This window comes from Clytia hemisphaerica, unplaced genomic scaffold (genome assembly GCF_902728285.1).
Source record: "Clytia hemisphaerica strain Z4C2 unplaced genomic scaffold, Clytia hemisphaerica genome assembly, whole genome shotgun sequence".
Lineage (NCBI taxonomy): Eukaryota > Metazoa > Cnidaria > Hydrozoa > Leptothecata > Clytiidae > Clytia > Clytia hemisphaerica.
In genome coordinates, this window is record NW_027104041.1 from 189,217 (window position 1) to 212,308 (window position 23,092).

General features: G+C 35.7%; 2 protein-coding genes across 2 annotated transcripts; one reads left to right on the top strand and one right to left on the bottom strand.

Moving 5' to 3' along the window:
- The first annotated feature begins 3,763 nt into the window (after positions 1 to 3,763).
- Positions 3,764 to 5,721, top strand: LOC136811811 (uncharacterized). The gene is made up of 2 exons (XM_067068437.1): positions 3,764 to 3,956; positions 4,534 to 5,721. Exons 1-2 carry the CDS (start codon positions 3,902 to 3,904, stop codon positions 5,490 to 5,492), a joined length of 1,014 nt encoding a protein of 337 aa, XP_066924538.1. The 5' UTR covers positions 3,764 to 3,901; the 3' UTR covers positions 5,493 to 5,721.
- Positions 5,722 to 10,398: 4,677 nt separating this feature from the next.
- On the bottom strand, positions 10,399 to 22,093 carry LOC136811815 (cAMP-dependent protein kinase type I-alpha regulatory subunit-like). Its single transcript, XM_067068441.1, has 8 exons — positions 21,889 to 22,093; positions 13,373 to 13,513; positions 12,672 to 12,763; positions 12,320 to 12,428; positions 11,761 to 11,859; positions 11,200 to 11,442; positions 10,903 to 10,984; positions 10,399 to 10,596 (listed from the first exon to the last, which is right to left on the bottom strand). The coding sequence occupies exons 1-8, from the start codon at positions 22,054 to 22,056 to the stop codon at positions 10,424 to 10,426; spliced, it is 1,107 nt and encodes a 368-aa protein (XP_066924542.1). The 5' UTR covers positions 22,057 to 22,093; the 3' UTR covers positions 10,399 to 10,423.
- Positions 22,094 to 23,092: the final 999 nt, after the last annotated feature.

Here is a 23,092-nt window from a genome sequence, read left to right on the forward strand (position 1 = left end):
GTTGAATTAGAACCTTACCCTACCGTCTCTCTCCGTCACAGAAAACACACATTAATACCTCTGACGACGAGATGGGTTTTTTTTTTCAATCGGGTCGGAAAAGTCTCAATGTCAATGAATGTATATAATAGTGCTCAAAGTAACAAAATCAACCACGGGAGAGTGCGTTTCTAATTCTAAGAATCAAATCAGAACAATACAATGGAGTTTATTTCAGTGCAGAATATCAAGAAGCTTGAGATAATTCAACCGTCTAGTCATGATTTTTTAACGTGCAGTCAACAATTCTGATGGAATTTGATATTTTTTCCATTCAATCATTGGTAGTGGGTGTCAGGAAATTTTCCCCCGACAAATTTCCCCAGGAAATTTGACCCCTCTCCCCAAAATTAACCCTCGTAAAAATTAACGTGAGTATCAGATCACAGCTCGAATAAATATTTTCGCTGATAAAAACTTGGCCTCTGGTACCCAGGGTATGGAAAATTCCCCCTAGGAACTTTGCTCCACGTCATTTCAAAACGACAATTTTTAACATTCGGGAGATTTGGATTACGCAATTCTACTTGATCAACTTTCTTGGTGTTTACTATAAAGTGCCTTCACATCTCACTGTCGTTTTTATACATAAAAATCTTGTCCCATTTCTAAAAAGAATTTTATTTTCATTGACTGACTCATCAATAGGGACATTTACTGCCAAAAATTTGATGGAAAATACGCATCCAGAGTCGCATCCATGATCTCGATGAGAAAGGAGGGGGCAACATTCCGAGGAGTAATTCTCCTAGAGAGGAGGCATTTTCCAGGGGCAATTTTCCGGGAGAAAATTTTTTTGGAAGCAATTTTCCGGGGGGGGGGCACAATTCCCAAATTTTCGAAGCGAGGTAGCTTTCTGCCCTGCCTGTTTTTTGTTGTTTTTTTCTTCTTTTTTTCTAGTGATCGTCAGTTGTACCTTAGTATCCGCATCTAATAGTAAAACACCCCCTGTCTCACAGCCCCGTTTGGCACTTATTTCCCATAGTGGGGGATGAAGGAAATGTTTTATCGAACATATAATAAGATGGAGATAAAAATTCCATTTTTCCACAAGGTGAAAAAATTTTGTGTGAATGGTTTAGGTTTGGGGAGCAATATTTTTCCATGTTGAATTTGAAAACAAAGTCAATTTTTTAGTTGGGCTGAAATTGTCGTATTTTCCATATTTTTGAAGTGGGTAGTAAGCTTTTAAGACGGGTCCCACCGTTGTATAATACAGGGATTCTATATAAGAACATACCAAATATTTTTAAGACTTTAGACGTTAACTTTTTTAAGTTTTAAGCCCGAAAACATTATTCAATATCATTATTAATTACTTACTATCCTGATTTTCCTGAAAGGAATTAACATAAATTTTTTCGTCCCCAATGAAAATATCTTGAAATTTTATTCTACACTCAACCCCGATATGGGAAAATTCCGACAATCAGCATTGGGTTTTGACCTGTAAACAATTTAATCTGAAACCTTACCCAATAATAAAAAGGATTGTGTGAGGTTGTTGAAAGTTAAATTTCGTATTGTATTCAGTCCCTTAGCTCAGCTTTTGATAATTCTGATAGCGCGCTCAGGATTGTGCAAAATGCTTCTCTACACAAAGAATGAGTAGATAAAATCGTGAAACATATGTTTCACATCTTTAAGAGGAGTGGCTTTGCTTATTTAGATGATATTTTTATCTCTATAATAGTAAGTTTAGGTTCAACTTAGCTTTATCCCCCTAATACACCCACACCTCCACTCCAGCGAAGAACAGAATCACTTTACCAAATTTGGATATTTATAATCTTATACGATTCCACACGAAAGTACCACATAATGCCAATTTTTAAACATCGATTGCAGATTCAAAGCTTTTAATAAATCCAGAGCAAGAGCAACAAATATACACCCTCTTCTCACAGACCCACTGGGGCCCCTTCCCACTGGAAAATGTTGACCAAAATATCATCCCAGTGGAAAATTATAATTTTTTGTCCCCACTGTAAGTAATTAGATAACCAAATCCTCACTGAAGACTCTTGTACTATTTTTTCCATCCTCCACTGAATTTTCCGACTCGAAAACAATATAATTCGAATATCCCCAGCTATAAAAACATAGAAATATCGATCCCATCGAGTTTTTTGTCCGTTATTTTTACCCCCACTGGCTCGCAAAAAATTCTATCGGATCTGTGAGAAGGGGATGTACAAAATATATCAAAATATTACTCGGGAGAGCCATGGAGAGCATACATGAAGCATTTACACAAAGGCAAAACATGTTGATACATTTTGTATACAAACAAGACTACAATAGCACCATCAAGAGCAGCCAACGGCTAGAAAACACAAAATAACTGTTCAGAAGCGTTCCCAGGGCTGGAAAAAACCATCTGTTATTTTGACTTTTGGTTTCTTGGAAAGTACATTTGTTCGATGAGGAAATTCGGGCTCCTAGAAAAATGTATGTGTTTTATACAAATCGATCCTGGAGTAAAAAAGTAATTTTGTTCTGTTTTTGTTTCCCAAAATGTTCTTACTGGAAAAATATATGTGTTCTTTTTCATGATTACTCCTTGATTTTGCTAACACAACAGAGTTCTGCAGGAAGTGGAAAAATATATGTGTTCTTTTTCATGATTACTCCTTGATTTTGCTAACACAACAGAGTTCTGCAGGAAGTGGAAAAATATATGTGTTCTTTTTCATGATTACTCCTTGATTTTGCTAACACAACAGAGTTCTGCAGGAAGTGGAAAAATATATGTGTTCTTTTTCATGATTACTCCTTAATTTTGCTAACACAACAGAGTTCTGCAGGAAGTGGAAAAATATATGTGTTCTTTTTCATGATTACTCCTTGATTTTGCTAACACAACAGAGTTCTGCAGGAAGTGGAAAAATATATGTGTTCTTTTTCATGATTACTCCTTGATTTTGCTAACACAACAGAGTTCTGCTGGAAGTGGAAAAATTGATGTGTTTCTTTTTTCAAAGGCTCCTGGATTTTCCGGAACAGATATTTTAATGAAATTGGTGCCTGTCCTTTTGATAAAATTCACACCTTTATAGATTTTCATGTCTGTTCGCTAAGCAAAATGTTGCTGGATTTTCTCCCTAAAATTTTCTCTCCTGGAAAAATAGTACAGACAAGTCAGATCAGAAATATCCGTCGTTGGCTGCTGCTTTTGCACTATTAAGATCTTTTGTTGATGATACCTATTAATTAGGGGGATATTTTATTCAATTAAACTTATCAGCATCGTACTACTATTTTATTATTGAATGTAATAAAACCAAGGCAAGCTAAATTAAAAGCTGAAAATACGTAATAGTTTAGCCATTTCCGGACGAGAGATTTGGCACAAAAAGGGAATTTAAAACTTTAAAACTGCAAGTGATTTTTAAATGTTTTGAAGTACGGTTGAAAACTAGAGTTTTAACTCTGAGTTTTAACATTAGACTTACGACCTAAGGATCTCAGGATATTCCAAAAACGTTTCCTGAAATAAAATCAATCATTTTTACTATTCTACTTTCGAATCATATTGCATACTCAAAAGAACTGGGCATGCGGGTTTTCCCATATCATCGAGCTTAGAGCAATGTCAATCAAAATTGTAAATCAAAGCAATTTTTCCCCTCTTTTTACGTAGAATTTGATTGTTTTTAGCTGAATCAACGTTATTCATTTCTAGTTGAATTATTTCTCTAGATTCATGTCTCTTGTTTCTAGTAGAGAATTCAAAAAACTGTATTGAATTCTGTGTATGTAGAGGTGAATCTGAAAGTTACTTTCATTTTACAAAGTTGTAAACAAGTTTTTTCATGAGAGCTTTTTGAACATATTTTCCACTATCACAAAAGGAGTGGAAATGGCTCCGCCAAACCAGTATCAAGAGAATCAGGATCAAGAAAATCTTCCACCAGGTAGGATGCCATATATGGTAACTAGCAGTTAATGTCACTTTCAATCTAGCGTTTGTATAAAAACTGAGCGGGCCTCACAGCTGACACACAACGTTGTTTCAACGTTCATTTGACGTTATATGGATGTTGTGAACGTTAGATAAACGTTGAAACAACTGTAGGAAATAAGTGTTTTCAAATCAAACATAAGAGATTCACTCTAGCCTTTAGCTTTATCACATTGGCCTCGTGCGTTGATGATGATTATACACCCCCTTCTCACAGACCCACTGGGACCCCTTCCCACTAGAAAAATTGTCCAAAATATCGTCCCCGGTGGAAAATTATCCTAAATTTTTGTGTCTCCACTGAAAATAATAACTCAACTCAACTAATTCTCACTGCAAAATATTATGCTATTTTTGCCATCCCCACTGAATTTTCTGACTTGAAAAACAAAAGAATTGAAATCCCCAGCCATAAAAATGATTGGCATATTATCGAATTTCAGACCGATATTTTTATCCCCACTGGCTGAAAAAGAAGGGTGTGTGATTATTTTATAGAAACAATGACTCTACATTTCTTCACTTTTTAGGGATAGTTACCATCCTCCATTTGTTGGATAATGATGATGTTCTTCAAAGATTCATCGCTGAAATGGATAGGTTTACTGAGAAATGGTTTATACGTCTTGTTGAATGGTTGATTGCTAAAAGAATCATTAACATTGATCGTCAAAAATTTAACTGTTTGGAACGAAATTTCTATGGTGGTGGTAGCTCAACTATGGCATGGCTTAATAAAATGGCAACACATAAACCTGGAGAACAAGTCATTCGTTTAAGAGAATGTGCACGCATTAACGAACGTGGCGATGTATTAAAAATCCTACAAAATATCGCAAATGATTTCCTAATATCTAAATTAAACCATGGGACCAGAGCACAGATTGCAGATTGTCTTGATGAGAGGGTTGTTGCGGCTGCTGATTGGTCGGCATTTGCATCGCACTTTGGATATGGTTACAAAGATCGACAGCAATTTAAAGCAGCTCAAATACCACCAAATAGTTTCAGTCCAACTATCGCTCTCTTGGATATCCTTATCCACGAGAATGAAGAATTGCCAATTGACCATATCATCAGATGGGCTAAATCCAGAGAAGCCGGTCGTAATGATATAGGAAAGCTATTAGAAGAATTCAAAATTTCCTTTTTGGAAAGAAGAAACCAGGCTAGAGTTGAAGGGAGAAACCAAGCTGGAAATGACGGGGGAGGAAACCAGCGTCCAGTAGCTGATGGGAATGATGTACGAGCTGAGAATATGAGGCTCGTTATGAACGCACCTCAAAACCCTCCCCCAGGGGCACCCCAGTCTAATGATAATCAAAATGTGCCTGATAGATCACAATCAATTGGGAACGCAGACCATGTAGATGCCGCAAATGGTCACGATGGTAATCCACCTCTTGGTGATGACAATGTTGATAGATTAGCTGATAGAATATCAAATTCTCTAAGGTTGCGTCCTGATGGCACACCAGACCTCTCATGATCAATCGACTCCGCACTTTACTGATAACTGATAACTCATTTCAATTGTAAATGACCACTGCTCCTCATACCAAAAATACTTGACATGTTCCCCTCGAATCTTGTCCATGAAGAAATAATTTTTTGATACAATTCTTCAATTTTTCTGTTTGTAATATAAGGAGCAATTCTGTAAATTGGTTTATCATATGATGTGATTTATAAAATAAATTAAAACTTTTTCACAAATGACCTCAAATATGGTACCCCTCATCATGCTACCGTGAAGTCGGGTACTTTGCATCAGTGGAGAGAAACATGCATAGCCATCAAATGACTGACCAATCAAAGCAGCAAAATTTCAAAACAAAGGAGCTACACAGTTTCGCTCGCAGCTCTACTCTACCATTTTTGTTTTGATTTAACTGTGTATTTTAATGACCAAACAGGTCTTTCATTTGAGGGATGCATGTTTGCCTCCACTGATGCAAGTTACCCAATCTCACGGCATTATGTCTAATCATAATACAACCATAGTGAAGTCACACCCTGTCTCACATCTCACAACTCTGTCTCAATGTAACTTGTCTCAGTGAGAACTTTTCAGTTAGAATGGCGATATAAATGACGAGTCTTGTCTTTGTCTCCAATTTCGTTGAGTTTAGATTTCTGAACTAAGATTCAACCTTTGGATTTAAATGACTTTCTAAGGTGTTTTCCTGGCGTGTAGCGGACAGAAGAAATAATTTCTAAGCTAAGCTTTTAAAAAAACGTAGCTTCTAAAGACATGTCACGAAAAAAAAAGGTTTTATCCAACGGATAGGCTATCTTCCGGTGTCTAAACTTTCTTTATCATTTCAAAGGATTTTTTGGTTGAGTAAAAATTTTTCAGAGTTTTCATGGTTGAAGGAATCATATTTTCAAAGTCCTGTAGAGTCACCCTTACTAAGCTTTCTAAATTTGTTTTTTCAAATCTAAAAACTCCTTCTTCTCACAGACCCACTGGGACCCCTTCTCATTGGAAAAAATTATCAAAAATCAATAATCAATAAACCAATCCTCACTGCAAAATATTATGCTCTCCCCACTACCCACTTCCAATCCCCACTGAATTTTCTGACTTGAATTTAAATCCCCAGCCGTAAAAAATATTGGATTATCAATCCCCATCGTGTTTCAGTCTGTTATTTATACCCCATTGACTTAACAAGTCCTACCGGGTCTGTGAGAAGGGGTTGTCTAAAAATAATCATAACTTGCAAGGTTTTCAAGGTCTTGTAGACACTCTGACCTAAATTCCCGAGGTTTGTTTTTCATTTAGACCTTTTTCAGTTCCATTCAAATTGGCCACAACGATCCATTTCGGAATCAAGTGTCGTTAGAAATAATCGACTTGTCGTTAGAAATAATCGATTGACTTTACACCCTCGCTGAGTCGGTACCTTTCAAACGTTACTTGAACCGACTCTTATACCATACCATATTGTTAAATTATGCTGATATAAGCAAAAAAATGTTTTCTTTTCCTCTTTTTGACCAATCTTGCTCCACATCAGTGTGTCAATCCAATATCAAAAAGCATATGAATTAAAATTGATGAGTAAGCAAACGATATCACTCTTATTTAAAAACAAAACCTTTAATTTGGTGCCCCCATCTCCCACTCTCAGCGTTGAGTTCTTATCTTATCTTTACATTGATAGTGGGACGGCATTTCTATTGTGCAGAAATATTTAGAAATTTTCAGTCTCAAGATATGACAGGGTGAGCAAATAAAATATAATGGTCAGACAAAATATTCTGCTACTTGCAGAGTAATTAGTGTCATAGAAATCTATTTCTTTTTTGTTAAGGCTTAGGGACACGAGAAGTTTTTTTCGCGTTGGTGCAATGCAACATGCTCCATCCAACCAACACTAGAATAATAGTGCGTGTCTCATGCTTTCTTTTTTTGTTTCATGGAACAAAAAGTGAGCGAAATACCCAAAAGAAAAATTATAAATGATTATAAATAATACCTTAAAGGAAGAAATTTTGGTAGGAATTTAATTTGGCGGATGGCCGAAAAAGTTTTTTAGAGGGAAATTTAATTTGGCGGACGGACGAGAAAACTAAATTTGGCGGGAATTTAATTTGGCGGTCGCTTAAAAATTTATAACCTTAAGATGGCGTCAAAACAGCAAAAAAAAATGCAAAAACACCTTAAAAGAGATCATATTATCAAAAAGTTTAATTTGGCGGATGGCGGAAAAAAGAAATTTTGGCGGATTCTGGCCAAATCCACCAAATCCGCCAAATTTTCTTTCCGCCAAAATTTCTTCCTTTAAGGTATTTAAAACAAAGGATTTGTAATTCATTAAGAAAGAAATTTGGTTTAGGAATGTATTGTCCGAAAGTTGATAGAATATCTTCAGGGACACGCCAAAATGTGATAAAAAGACAAAGAGAAGCTTTCAAAGTTTTAGAATTTCTATGGTAGATTACCATTTCCACACTTAGATTTTTTTTCAAGATTCACTTTTCCGGAATCTTTCCGCTATTTTTCCCGGGATAACTGGCATGAGATTGGAAAGGTTTTGCTTCTAAAGGTACGGAAAAACTTGTGTTTATTCACTAAACTGCCCAACTTTACGAAACTTATTTTTGAACTTCCAAGTCCTGGTCTTTTTTTGCTAGAAAATTGACAAAGGAATCTTGGAGCGGAAATGGGAATCTTATACAACACGACGGTCCTCTGCAAGTAAAACAATATACCTTTTTCCGGTTAGCCGTTTCGTATAAAAAGTCATGTACGTCTTTTGCTACCAATGAGATGGTTTGTTTACTCGAAGCAGCTAACCGTAAAAAGGTGTATTTTTCTGGCCATAATTCTTTTGCCCTCCGTGCAGTCTGGGAATTGTAGGACCAGAATTGAGAATTGAGAGTTGCTTCACAAACATCGATTGCTTGCTATAAATTTATTTTTCATGGTCCATTAGTTTAGCATTTACAAGGTTTCAAGGGTAAATAATTGATTAATTAATTACTGTATCGCGTTTTCGTTGGAAAGATCGAGTTGAGTTGAACATTTTATCAACAATAATAATATATCTACACAAAAATGAAAAATAAAACAAGAAGTGCTCATATTCAGCGAGCGCATACCGACCAGTGAGATATGTGATGAGGTCATTTTCCACCTGATTATTTTCTCACACGAGGGTACAGAACAATAACCATAACGCAAAATTGATCAACAAAACTACTCTGGAGTAACTTTTTCTGGGGTAAGTTTTCGGGAATCGAAAAATGGGTTCAAAAAGATAAAGCATAATAAAAATAACATCAAAAATAATCTAAATAGCATAAACGACCAGTTGTCTTTAATAGTCCTTTTCATAAATTACGTCACGAACCTCACTTGCCTCGTTTTGGTGATTAACTCCTAGCGGATTAAAATTACTTTCTATTTATAAAAAAATCATTTAATGTCTCAAGGGACATAATCACTATGAAAATTGTTTGAATACGAGGCAAGTGATGTTCGTGACGTAATTTATGAAAAGGTCTATAGTTAAGTTCAGAAGCAATGCATCTATCAACCTGTAGCGCTGCGGTCGGTTTTTAAGGGGTTTGGTTATGAATTAACAAGGAAATGACGTCAAAATTCTTTGTTTGTAAGGAGTCAATGGAACGAGTTCAGGCATTTTGAAAGCATTCTTTCCTACACGTTTTTTTATAAGAGAACTGTATGAAAACATAAGGCTTTGATGGCCAAAATGTCAAGAGCAAGTTAAGAACATTTTAAGGCTTTGCGAACTCGGCCAATTTCTCAAGAAAATGGACAAAAGTGCTCACAAAATGGTAAAAATAAGAGCATGTTAAAAACATTTTCAGGCTTAAAACTCAAAAGTTAAGAACATCCTTTAAGGCTTCAAAAATGTTGGATGTTCTTATAAAAAAACGTGTAATAAAATCGAACACAGTCTTTTCATGCTTTAAAGGCTGATAGGTGCATACTAACGAGGAGCAAACATTAGATCTGATGGAGATCCAGACTTCATAAAATCTAAAATCTCAAAATCACTTCACCAAGATAAATGACCATCGAAAAAGACAAAGTATAGCTTTAAAGGTTTTATTTTTACATAAGTGTTCTCGTTTCATAGCAGACACATATTTCATATCTAGACAGTGTCTGCCTATTGTTATATTATGCTGTTATTTTTTATTATGCTGATCTTTTCCTCTTTCTGACCAATATTGCTCCACATATGTGTCAATCTAATGCGAAAAAGCTTGTGAATTGAAATTGACGAGTAAGCAAACGATATCACTCTTATCTAAAAACAAAACCTTTTATGAACGACAATAAAAGAAAATTAACAAGAGGCAAAAAAAAAGCAAAAAATAATTCAAAAAGATTGTCACCTAATTATATCATTCAAATCAATAAATTTTTTTAATTTAAAAATAATTAACTACTATCCAGCGATATTTTAATTGGGTTTAGTTCATACCCCATCCATATTAATAATAAACCTTTTTCAAAGCTTTTATCTAGGGTAGCCATTATGGTTCATGATGGTTGACGAGGCATACCTTTAACCTTTAACAATTCAAAAATGACAATAAAAGCCATTTGAGCCACATGCAGAACTCAGTATAGCTTCCTCTAGAAAAGATCCCTTAAGTGATTCAAAACATTGATTTCTAAAGAAACTCTAGTAAAGGAATACACCACGGAAGAACCCATCTTCACTTTCAAAATGGCAGCCGTAGAAAAAGATGATAAAAGGTTTATTTCCAAACTAGTCCCTTCATCTTCTCTAATAAGTAGTAGTTTAAAAAGTTCTTCATAATTTAGGATACTTTAGTTCTCCTTCTGCTGCACTTTACTTGCAAACATTGTGCATCCATAATAGTCTTAAATAAAGTCTTTTTCTTCCTTACACTACACTTCACCACGAAGCATTACACTACCAACGACACAAAACTGTTGTACTGTTGAATGTTTCGACGCAGAATATCGACACAAGGGCCCAGGACACGTTCAAAACGTTGACGATCCAGTTTGACGCATTTCAATTGGCCCTGTGCAACGACTGTGGCCGCACGGGGTCGGTTTAGAACCAAAGCAATTTCACCTGAGAATCAAAAAAGTTGAGGATCAATCGATGAAAAATCAAATTTTCTGTCAAAAATTATCATTTTGAAAAACGGGACTTTAAGAAAGCAAATTTTAAAAAAAGGTTAGGATGACATCTTGTTTTGGAGTATTGAAAAGCCTTAAGATTTACTGCCCTAGGGGTTGCAATGTTAAATGAGTCAATTAGGTGCTTATTTCAGGGGGTGATACAGGTGTCCAGAGGTTTACAAATAAATTTACACAAAAATATTCTTCAAAGAAGCAACCAAAAAATCTCATTAGAAAGAAGGAAAAAACATCCTACCGAAATAGTCGGAGAGGCCGAGTCGGCTGACTTCAATTGGATCGTCCGTTTCTGTACGTCGTTGCAAGACAGTCGCCGTGCCCTGAAAATGAAGAGCAATGTCAGTGTTTAGTTGACTGGTTGTTCGCCAAGAAAAACACAGCACGAACATCACATAAATTAGTGAATTATAGAGAATTTTGAGATGGAAAAGCCTTTTTATATACTTAGCTGAGACAACTCTTAACACTGAAGTATAAGAATTAAAACCCTCAAAATTACAAGTGAATGAATGAGTAAAAGATTAAAGCAATCTACCTCGACAATGATGAAGAAATCATCCCCAGGTTGTCCTTGAATCACAATCTCTTCGCCGTCGTCAAAACTACATGGTTCCAATGCATCGCACACTGTCAATCTTTCCCATTTGTCCAGAGATTCCAAGATGGAAACTTTCTCCAAGAACTGCTCGTACATCTTTCGTTTTCGCATTGTGCTACCCATCAAAATACGACGGTATGTCACTCGATCGATTGCCCATAATTTGACGTCTGTTTTTGCCTAAAGAGAAGATAATTATGTGGTTTGAATTCTGCAAAGTCTAATAATGAAACAGAAATCTTGAACTAAGTACCCACCTCTGACGATGAAACAAAAGGCTATTATCCAAAAAACTCCAGACAGAAAAGAAAGATGTTCTAATTCAGGTTTCAATAGCAATTTGGAAAAGATAGGCCCAAGTAACATCAAAACTTCATAAAAAGGAATATCGAAATTAGACTGAAACAAGCAGAAAAACTGAATATATCTAGTAAACTAAAGTCTAAAAACCTAGCGCACCAGAACATCTATGTAGGTAAATCAAAAAGTGACTGATACCTTAACAGTAGCAGCTCGAGGTGTCCCATAGATGAGAGCTAATTCACCGAAACTTCCTCCAGGAGAAATACTCACAACAAGTTGATCGTTTACGTAAACCTTAAAAATATAAGGGATAAAAATTGAGAAGAACTTTTTTATATTTATAGCAAGAGCAGAAATGTAAAGGAAACAGTTTGGATATTTAAAACTTTTGGACTTATTCTAAGGTCGTTCATAAAACCGAAATTTGAGTTTTAGTACAGATTCTTTAGTACAGTTTTAGTGCACCTGGGTGCAATATCTCAAGAGACCAAGATTTATTGAGTAGCAGTTGGGACAGAAAACAAACCCAATATTTCATATTAGGAGGGTTTTTTCAAGTTACATAACTTCCGCCATTATGGAAGAGAACGTTCGATGCACGAAAGGGATCGCCTCCACAGATTCAAACGTTTGCCGCAGAAATTATGAAACCAAACATAAAAAATCTCTATATGACAAATTGACCCTAAAAACAAAAGAAAACTACCAAGAGTGGAGAATATAAAAAGAGGGGAGGAGAACAAATCTTTCATACCTCAACATCACCATGGTCAATGATATAGAAGTTATCTCCTTCATCTCCTTGGTTAATGATGACCTCTCCTTCGCTGTGCTTTACCATAAACATTGCATCGAAAATATCACTGTTGAAGAAAACAACCAATACAGTGGAGTTTCTATAACTCTAACACGTACCAGGAACACAAATTTGTTCAAATTAAAGGAGTTTTGAGTTATGGAGTAAGGTTTATAAGGCATTGTTATCTTAACTTGAGAGACGAGAAAACTTCGAGTTTAAAGAGACATTCGAGCTATAAAGGGTTGAGTTAAAGATGGTCAGATAAAAAACTACAACAAGGAAAGTGGATAATCGAGTGTCTGTTTACCTTCGTTCGGAATCGTCTAAGTGTGAAAACAAGACATTCTTCTCAATGGCTTTTGATAAAGCTGCCATGGTTTTGTAATCTTTGGGAATGACCTAAATTCAATATTTGAAAAAGTTTATTAAATGATAATTTTCTATCCAAGACATGTTCTTGTCCTTCCTTCATTAGTGCATCTCAGGCAAGCGAGCATAGCTGAAAAGATTGATTTTTAAAACTCATTTCTTGACAGGATGTTTGATTGGTTTGATTTATATATTTACAAAAATTCAAAAAAATGGAAAAAAACATATAATTATAAAAATATTAGTGCCTTTTTATGTTTCATCTTTATTTTATTTAGTATTTTCAACACTTTCTCTCCTTGAGGTCAGATCTCTGATCTTCACCATATATATAAAAAAAGAGAGGCTACAAAAAAGAGAGGACCTTAAAATCAATATCAATTTGAGAGCTACCTATTGAGTGATGAAATAGACCTCGAAGGACCTAATTTGGACAGCCTAGAAAATCAACAGAGAGTTGCCAGTTTGAATCCTTTGATTGAAAAGATAGAAGGAGGACATTGCACTGACATCAAAGGAAAGCCCCAAATTGATTTCCTACTAACTTTTGTCAAAATTGAGGGAAAGCTTAAGGTAATAAGTTAACTACACAACTCTAGCTGATCTTAGACTCAATCAAATATTAAATTCTTTCCAAACCTTTTTAACATAAGAAGCGGCATCTTCTTCTGAGATGACAGCTGCACTGACAGCACCTCTACGCCTCCTTTGAGTGGCTGAGGGTGGTGGTCCTTGTATTACTGCTTCTGGCTCGTCAACACCAAGACTTTTAGCTTCCTCCTGTAAACAAAAGACAAAAGTAAAACTTTCTTCAAATAGAAAATGACAATTGTAAATAAGTCTTAGTTTTAACCTGCAAGATATAAAAGGATAAAAAATTGCCAGACCAGACTCAATCAATTGGATCCAATCAATTAATTGAACTGATATTTTGACAGAAGGATCTAGCCTAAACGGGATACGCTGAATATGTATATATCTCATATAGGGGATATATATTGTCTATAATATTTCTGTCCCAACTAACCCCTGTCTTTTCTTTTTTCTTTTTTGATTATGTGTCATAGCAATACAATGACTTCTTTTTTTCTTTGTTCAATGAATAAAGACTTATAATTATGAAAGCAACAACACAATGACTTTTTTCTTTCTTTGATTTGATGTGACAAAATTATAAGCTCATGCAACCTTTTGTTACCCCAAATTTGGGGTAACTCTCGAACAAGAATTTCATACATGTTAGGTATTTTCTATATCAAAATCAACTCCGAGAATGCGCGCAGTCTACCCTGACCTTTTCTCCTTAAAATTTCTGATTGAATAGGGGGTCAAATTATCTTCCAACTCCTTTCCAATCTCGAGACTATTTTGATGACACCAAGTGAAAACGCCCAAAAATTTTATAGCTAGATTTCAAAGTCACTTTAATTAAAGCCATCTCATATCCTTCATCCAATGAGGGGTCAACGACTTCCCAATTTTCAAACTCGACTCGAGATATCCCATTTTCACGTTTTTCAAAAATCTGTGATGTCATAGGGTCGCGAGGGTAGCTTATGCCCCAAGGGTCCCAAAAAACTGAAAAACATATATTATTTCCACGGGAAAGTCATGGGATCATCCCCCCCAGGAAGATGGGGGGGAATCAGATTTTGGTGCCAGGGGGGAAGTGAAAATTTCAAGCTTGATGAGGGGAGAAAGGCGAATAGGGGTTATATTCAGTCCTCTACCTAGTGGGGGGAGTAATAGGATAAATACAGACCTTCCTGGTGTGTTTGGGCATTCAGGCTTGTTATGAGCCTGTCTTTCTAGGGATTTTGAGAGTCTTTTTTTTGCTATAGTAGCTTGCGAATTGAGGCGAGTCTGGATCATCACTTCGCAACCCTTATACAATACGGCTAGGGGGATAGCCCAATTGGGGGGAGCACGAATTTTAAAAACAGGTGGGGGGAAAGGCCAGATGGGGAATTTTAGCTCATATTAGGGGGGGGACCAAAAAGCTGGAGGATGCCATGAAAGTGAGCAACTTCTTCCAGATGGTCTTAATTGATAAAACCGATCATTTATTTAATTCGATGGATAATCGATATTAATCGTTAGCTAATTAAATCACCTTAGCATCTCTTATCAATTTTCAATCAATTATTATTGATCCAATGTCAAAGTTTGCCTATTTGAAAAGTTCTTAGAATCGTATTTCAAAAATTCAATTGGGATTCCAATTAAGGAACAAAAAAAATTAAAAGTTCAAAGTCTGAATACTTCGTCTTACAGGCCCTTTTTTATGCTAAAAATCAAATAACAGAGCGAAAAAGTGTTTAAGAGGCTCTCTCAAAGGAAAAAATCAGTAGAGAATATTGCATTCATTTCAATATATATAAAATGCTGAAATATAAAGTCATGCAGCACTTTCCAGGAATGACGGTATGGACAAAATAGGTGTCTCGATTGATAATAGACACAAAACATCCATTGATCATTAATCGATTAGACCATGTTTGACGAATGCATTTCAATTTGTCAAACGTGGGATTTGGTAAAGATAGAGACAGCTTAATCATTGTTTAATTGGTTTGCAGAAGTTCAATTTATTTAAGAAGCGGGGATTGTACTCTAGATAAGAGATATATTATATGAAACGTAATTATGCATGACATCACTTATAATTAGGAGATATACATTTTACCACCCGCAAATTTTGTAAATCAGGTTTGTTTTTATTTAACTTTGTAATTTAATGACCAGCCAGGTCATTCATTTGAGGGCTATGCATGTTAGCATCCACTGATGCAAGTCTTCATAGTGTCCTCCAGGGTTTGTTCCCCCACCAACTTCTTGATTTTTGTAAATCTTCCCCCTCTTTTTTTCCCCCTATGGCTTTTCAGTTTTTTAGTTTCCCCAGGGGGGGGGGGTATCGAGTCAGTGTACTGGCCCATAGCTGGTGGGGTGGTGTATTTTTTAGATTAAATTGAGTTAGTACAGTGTACTAAAAGGGTGGTCCTCTGAGAAAAATACAATGAAAAAGTTAGTACAGTGTACTAAAAGGGTGGTCCTCTGAGAAAAATACAATGAAAAAGTTAGTACAGTGTACTAAAAGGGTGGTCCTCTGAGAAAATTACAATGAAAAAGTTAGTACATTGTACGAAAAGGGTGGTCCTCTGAGAAAAATACAATGAAAAAGTTAGTATTGATACACACTGAGAAGTGAGTACATTGCAGGGGGGGTCAAGGTCCAGGATACCAACCCAGGGCCCAAAAACCTGACTTTTCGAGATTTGAAAGTAGCAGACACCACCACCCCCTAAATTGGTATCAATACCAACTTGAAAACCCCAATTTTCTAAAAAAGGGGGGACCCACCCCCCTAAATTGGTATCGATACCAACTTGAAAATCCCGATTTTTCTGAAAAAGGGGGAACCAACCCCCCCCCTAAATTGGCAATCAGTAAAAATGCAAGAAGTTTCTATGCATAGGATACTGCATACAAGGGACACTAAACAAAATCTGTGGATTTTTTTATTCAAAGAACATTCCTCTTATTAATCACTTATATTATGTACCACACTTTAGACTCCTGAAAATGAAAACAAGTTTTTCTCATTCTAACACAACGTAAATTAAGTTTCTTGAACTAAATTGGCAAAATATATCAAATTCATAAAACTAGTTGGTAAACTAGACTAGATAAAAAACTCATTGTATTAGGCACGCCTAGAGTCAACATAGCCTTAATGATGAACGTTATGTACAGAAATTTTATCACAACTAAAAAAGTTATAAGATCTGCTAAGACTTGATTCAGTTCGTTCAACTCTAGTTTTGAATGAATTTTGGTTGATTGAAAGGATTGAGAGCAGCAAAAGTTAAATAAAAATTAATTTCAATTATAGAATGAAGAATGCTTTTATATGGAATCAGGGTATAGTGTAAACGATTCAAATAAGTTTTTATACTTACATTATACAACATTTTAAGTCAGATACCAATTTCAAATTCAGAAAAAATTAAAAAAAGGACCCACCCCCTCATTTTGGTATCGATACCAACTTAAAGATTCCCTAATTTTCAAAAAAAGGGGGACCCACCCCCTCATTTTGGTATCAATACCAACTTGACTTTTTGAAATTTGAAAAAAAAAATTGACACCACCCCCCGGCCCTGGGTTTGGTATCTGGATCCTGACCCCCCCCTGTACATTGTACTTATTTCAGTGGTAAAAAAAACACACAAACCCAGTGAATTCCCATGTATATTTGGCCTAATTTGCCAGGTCCAAGCTGGTCCGAGACCTTCAAATCAAGGCTGGTTAAGCTATACAAATTGGTACACTGATTTTCTCCCAATGTTTCCTGTTTACTTGATTGGATTTGTTTCAGAGTCGCAGCATGCGCAAGTGGAGACCGGCCTTAATTCCAATCTTGTTTACGTTCTTTAAGGCCCTATCTACATTATGGCAACAACAAGAATTTGAATGTGTAAACGTTCGAATCGAAGCTTTCAAGTCTTATAAAAACTCTATTGTTTTATGTTTTTTAGTAACCTTGTTGGATTGATGTTAATTGAGAAAAAAATCTGTATATAAGTGAAATCACCGGGGGGGGAGGGGGTGAAAACGACCGTACATTCGGCCAAAAATCAGGTCTCTAAAATCGGTCCCTTACAGTGCAGGAAAATTTGGCTGAAGATCGACCCTTATAGTGTAATTTTTACAAATTTTTTGCCCTTTTCAGGGCAAAATGTTTTGAAATTTCTCAAATTTGACCTAATTTGGTATTTTATAAAATTTTACACCCTTACAGTGCACTTTCCAAAGTCCAAAAAACCTACCCTTAAGGGCCGCACGTCCGGTAGGTCACTTACCTGGAGTGCCCCCCCCCCCCGGAAAGCACCTTTTTATATATTTTGTATAATATTACATTTGATAAAAGATTTTCCATTTCAGTTTGTGTACAATGTTATTAAGTCTTTTATTTTTATTTTTCTAAAAAGAAAAACTGCTACAGCTTGCCAGACAACCAGAAACAAGTCACAAGAAGGGAAATAACTCAAAGTTGGTTTTGAGTGTTTTGACGTGCTAATTTCAGCTAGTTTCACTGTATTTGATTGACTTTGCTTTGTCTGTTTCATTGTTTCAGTGTTTGTACTATATAAAGATTCAAGTATTTTAATATTCAAATCTTTCCTTTTATATAATTTGGTGCTTTTCTTAGCAAAATACTTAAAAACCTTTGTATATGGTGGCAATTAAACTTATCTGGCTAAGAAGAAATTAGAACAGTGCACTATAAGGGGTGGTTTCAAAACTTATCTGATCGAAAAAACAGCTAGTACAGTGTACTAATAGGGTAGTATAAAAAATCATGTCATGGAGAAGTCAGTACAGTGTACTGAAAGCGTGGTAATAAAAATCTAGTTGTGGAAAAACGTCAGTACAGTGTACTAAAAGGGTGGTATCAAAGCTCCGGCTGTGGAAGAAAGTTAGAGTGTACTAAAAGGGTGGTGTCAAAATCCTGACCGTGAAAAAAAAGTTAGTAAAGTGTACTAAAAGGGTGGTGTTAAAGCCCCGACCGTGAAAAAAAGTTAGTACAGTGTACCAAAAAGGGTGGTGGTCTAATTTTTTGGAAAAAAATACAAAAATCAATGGTCCAGTACACTGACTTGGTACCCCCCCCTGGTTTCCCCGATCTTTTTTGCTTTCCCGCAGAAAATTCTTAAAATATCAGTTCCCCCCATATACCCATATAAATTTCTCAAATTTCAACCTGACACAAACGTAAAATTTTGCTGCAAAAGGAATACTACAGTAGACACAATATTTGTGCAAGTTTATGCTTGCATGCAGCATAGGGTACAAAGTCAAAACATGTGTTTCCCCTAATTTGTGTATGAAGATTTAAGTTTATATTAGCGTCCTACCAAAATGCGTATCAAAGCTTAAGAGCCATTTTTTTTAAGAGTCTTCAGGGTGTGATACCTCATCCTCTTGGATTTTGATGAAATTTTGACCAAATGATCCATCACACAAGAAAATAAGACCCTGAAAATTTCACCTTGATATCTCAAGTAGTTTTGAAGATACAGCGTCTCAAAGATAGGCTACTAAGCGGAAATTGACCCCTAAAAATCATGAACTCTGGTGGGGAGCAGATTTTGAAAGCCAATGAATTTTTATTCAAGTACATTAGAAAGCTGATTTACAGTGGATTTCAAGAACTTTTTGTAGGGAATCAGAAAAAATCAAATTGAGTCTCCAAAATTTTCCCCAAAAATCTCTAGCACCTCCTGTAGAGGGCTTCAAACTTTGTGTAATCTGGGTTTGGAAGCACTTTTAGCTGTCTGCTGATGGTCCTTGAGACTTTTTTGAAGCAAACTTTTGACCTGGAGTGGTTTACTGGTGAGTTTTGGCCACAAAAATAACATTTTCAGGATTTCTATTTTTGCGTAACCGTCAAAAATGGCCGAAAAAATTGCTATTTTGGCTGATCTGGAGCAAAATTCAAGATGGCGTATCTTTTTGAACCCCCTACAAATTTTTTTGAAACTTTCAGTAATGCTTCCTTAGTAGGTCTAGTTTATAACCTCAAAAAATCTCAGTGGGGCCTTGAAGTCTCTTAAAGATATGATCAATTGAAAATTTGCTTAACTTCGTTGTTTTTTCCCTCCTAAAATGCTAAATCAGGCCCACTTAAGGGCTCTAAAGGTAAATTTTTGTCAAAATATTGGTTGATCTTCTCTAGCCAACTAATCATTGGCATTAAGGGAACAACTGTAAAAAAATTCAGGTCATTTCCATTAACAGATGACATTTTATGACTGTTTCTTTATTTTTAAGTTTAGAATATGTAAAAAAATGGGACTGACATCTGGCCTTTCCTACCATTCCAGGGCCTATATTTTCAGGAAAAGCCTCAACCTTTTACAGTTTGGTAAATATTACTCCTAAATATAAGCAGGTTACTTCAACTAAATGGGTTTAACAGTACTTAATTCCTATTCAAAAACTTTTTAGAATCATTCAGAAATCCTACTTTGACAATAATTTGCGCTTTACCGCAAAATTTCTAAGTCCAAGTGTCGTGATTAACTTTAGACTGTCCAATATTTCTTGTCCAGAAGATTTAAACATCATTGTTTGCAGTATCTCATAAAATATCACCCTAGTAATGTTGCTTAGTTATTTAAGAATCAACAAGTAAGGCTGTCAGTGTACACAAATATAGAGATATTGGACAGTCTAAAGTTAATCACGACACTTGGACTTAGAAATTTTGCGGTAAAGCGCAAATTATTGTCAAAGTAGGATTTCTGAATGAGTCTAAAAAGTTTTTGAATAGGAATTAAGTACTGTTAAACCCATTTAGTTGAAGTAACCTGCTTATATTTAAGAATAATATTCACCAAACTGTGAAAGGTTGAGGCTTTTCCTGAAAATATAGGCCCTGGAATGGTAGGAAAGGCCAGATGTCAGTCCCATTTTTTTACATATTCTAAACTTAAAAATAAAGAAACAGTCATAAAATGTCATCTGTTAATGGAAATGACCTGAATTTTTTTACAGTTGTTCCCTTAATGCCAATGATTAGTTGGCTAGAGAAGATCAACCAATATTTTGACAAGAATTTACCTTTAGAGCCCTTAAGTGGGCCTGATTTAGCATTTAAGGAGGGAAAAAACAACGAAGTTAAGCAAATTTTCAATCGATCATATCTTTAAGAGACTTCAAGGCCCCACTGAGATTTTTTGAGGTTATAAACTAGACCTACTAAGGAAGCATTACTGAAAGTTTCAAAAAAATTTGTAGGGGGTTCAAAAGATACGCCATCTTGAATTTTGCTCCAGATCTGCCAAAATAGCAATTTTTTCGGCCATTTTTGACGGTTACGCAAAAATAGAAATCCTGAAAATGTTATTTTTGTGGCCAAAACCCACCAGTAAACCACTCCAGGTCAAAAGTTTGCTTCAAAAAGTCTCCAAGGACCATCAGCAGACAGCTAAAAGTGCTTCTAAACCCAGATTACACAAAGTTTGAAGCCCTCTACAGGAGATACTAAAGATTTTCGGGGAAAATTTGGAGACTCAATTTGATTTTTTCTGATTCCCTACAAAAAGTTCTTGAAATCCACTGTAAATCAGCTTTCTAATGTACTTGAATAAAAATTCATTGGCTTTCAAAATCTGCTCCCCACCAGAGTTCATGATTTTTAGGGGTCAATTTTCGCTTAGTAGCCTATCTTTGAGACGCTGTATCTTCAAAACTACTTGAGATATCAAGGTGAAATTTTCATAGTCTTATTTTCTTGTGTGATGGATCATTTGGTCAAAATTTCATCAAAATCTAAGAGGGTGAGGTATCACACTTTCTTTATTCTGAAGATTTTTAAAAAAAATGGCTCTTAATGCTGCAAAAGCAATATATTGTTTACTTGACTGGCAAGCAAAAATTGCGCCGCAAAACTTCTAAAGGAATTCATGAAAAAATAACCCTTCGCTTTTTTTGTCAGACCTCAAACACTGACACATTTACAAGTGCGGAATTATTTTAATCCAGCGTATAAACAAGGTCTAAAAATCGAAGCGCTGTCTTGGGAATTGAATGACAGTTGGTTGATATTCTGGCTGCTGCACGTTCGCAATCGTTTATTTTGTTTATTTTAGGTTTTCAAGTTCTAATTAATTGTCTTGGGAGCTTCAACTTGGTTCAGGTAAATATATTATTCTTGTTGTTGCAAATACATTCTTTAGATGACTGTTATGTTGTTTTTTCTGATAAGCTTGATTTCTTAGTGTGACTAACTGTATGGCAAATAGGTCTATATGGAAGATAACTACTGAAATTCTCCAGAGGTTTTTTTGTATGACTATTTTGGGTTCAAAATCATTGTCCACAAACGAGACTGTTCGTCAACTGGGCAGGGGACTCGTCTGTTTGACAGTGACTTCTGGCAAGGACAAAAGCACAGTGGTGTAGAAGTAAACTTTCTGGACTTTTAATGAGAATCAAAGCCAGAAAATAGAATGTTTAGTTATGATTTTTTAAGTATCAAAACACATAGAGAAATGAAATCAATGTTTCAGGTAGATAATCTGAGAAAAATGGCAATCATGGTGAAAAGCTGACAAAACTCAATTTGTAAACAAACAAAAAAGGTATACCTTTTCTAGCTTCTCAAAGTGTTCCCTGAGAAATTTATATGGTTTATCTGGTTTGTTGATACAAATTTGTACAATAGCATCTTTTAAGAGAACTTGAATGTTGTGTTTGCTGACATAATCTTCACATTCTTTGATCATTTCAGCATCTGTCTCTTGGTCCGACGCCATTTTTCCTTTTACAAGTTTTCCAGTGTCTTCAAAGTTCTAGGCAAAAATTGATATAGGAAAGTTGGTATAATTATCCAAAACAACCAATCGACAGGCTCGAATATAATTATGCAAAGTACACAGCTGTGATCTAGTGTTGCCTACCCGGCTTCCTCAACCGGGCTAGAAAAACGACGGAAGATACCGGTTAGGTAGGCCGTGCGTGCGTGTGCGTGTCTCTCCTCGGTCCTCGGTCGGTAGAGACAGAGGTTGCGAAACGCATCATTACCTACACCGTTTTATATTTATCGACGAGCGAAAAGGGCACGAGTAAAGACATTACCGATTGCATTGTTTCCGTTCTTGAGATTCCGTGAATACAGAACATGAGTAGCGGAAATTGTGTAGTAGTACTAGTAGTAGTAGGTTGAAAAAGGAAACCACTATCGTCGTTTAGATTAGAGAGCAAATAGTCCCCATGACGATTTGCTTTTTATATAGGATGTACCAAATCGATTCGAAACGACCACCAAAATTATAAAAAAGTGAGAATCAGGCCCTGGGGGAACGAGGTTGATTGGAGGAAGAATCTCTCGAAACATAACCAAAGGTAGATCTCGTGATCCAAGCTCGATCCAAGCCACGATAAACTTCCAATATGAATATCACTGGGTCGATAAAATTATTTTGTTCACCAATCTTTGCCGTGAATATTTACACAGCTGGCAAGCAAAGTCGTAATTTGAAAAAAAAGCCAGTGCTAAAAAAAACTCCTAGTCCTACTAAATTAAACCCCCATTTCTACCATTCATGTTCTAACTCTTTTTAAATGAAAATACAAAAAAATTCGTACCCTGAATATCAGAGGTTAAGAATATTTCAACCTCTGAAGACCAATAATATAAATTTTATCGCGCATGTGTCAATCTAATCACTGTAGAAAAAATCAAAGATGTAGAGCAAACATTACCATATTAATGTCTAGCAGACTGTATCAGTATATGCAGTTTACTATCTACAGATTCCCCAGAAACCTCCAAATATAATTAAACTGAGT

Coding starts and splice junctions, on each gene's coding strand:
- LOC136811811 (XM_067068437.1), top strand. CDS start 3,902: ATGGCTCCGCCAAACCAGTATCAAGAGAATCAGGATCAAGAAAATCTT. Junction 3,957..4,533: donor TCAAGAAAATCTTCCACCAG/GTAGGATGCCAT, acceptor TTCACTTTTTAG/GGATAGTTACCATCCTCCAT.
- LOC136811815 (XM_067068441.1), bottom strand. CDS start 22,056: ATGGCGTCGGACCAAGAGACAGATGCTGAAATGATCAAAGAATGTGAA. Junction 11,860..12,319: donor TTGACCATGGTGATGTTGAG/GTATGAAAGATT, acceptor TATATTTTTAAG/GTTTACGTAAACGATCAACT. Junction 10,985..11,199: donor ATTTCTTCATCATTGTCGAG/GTAGATTGCTTT, acceptor CTTCATTTTCAG/GGCACGGCGACTGTCTTGCA.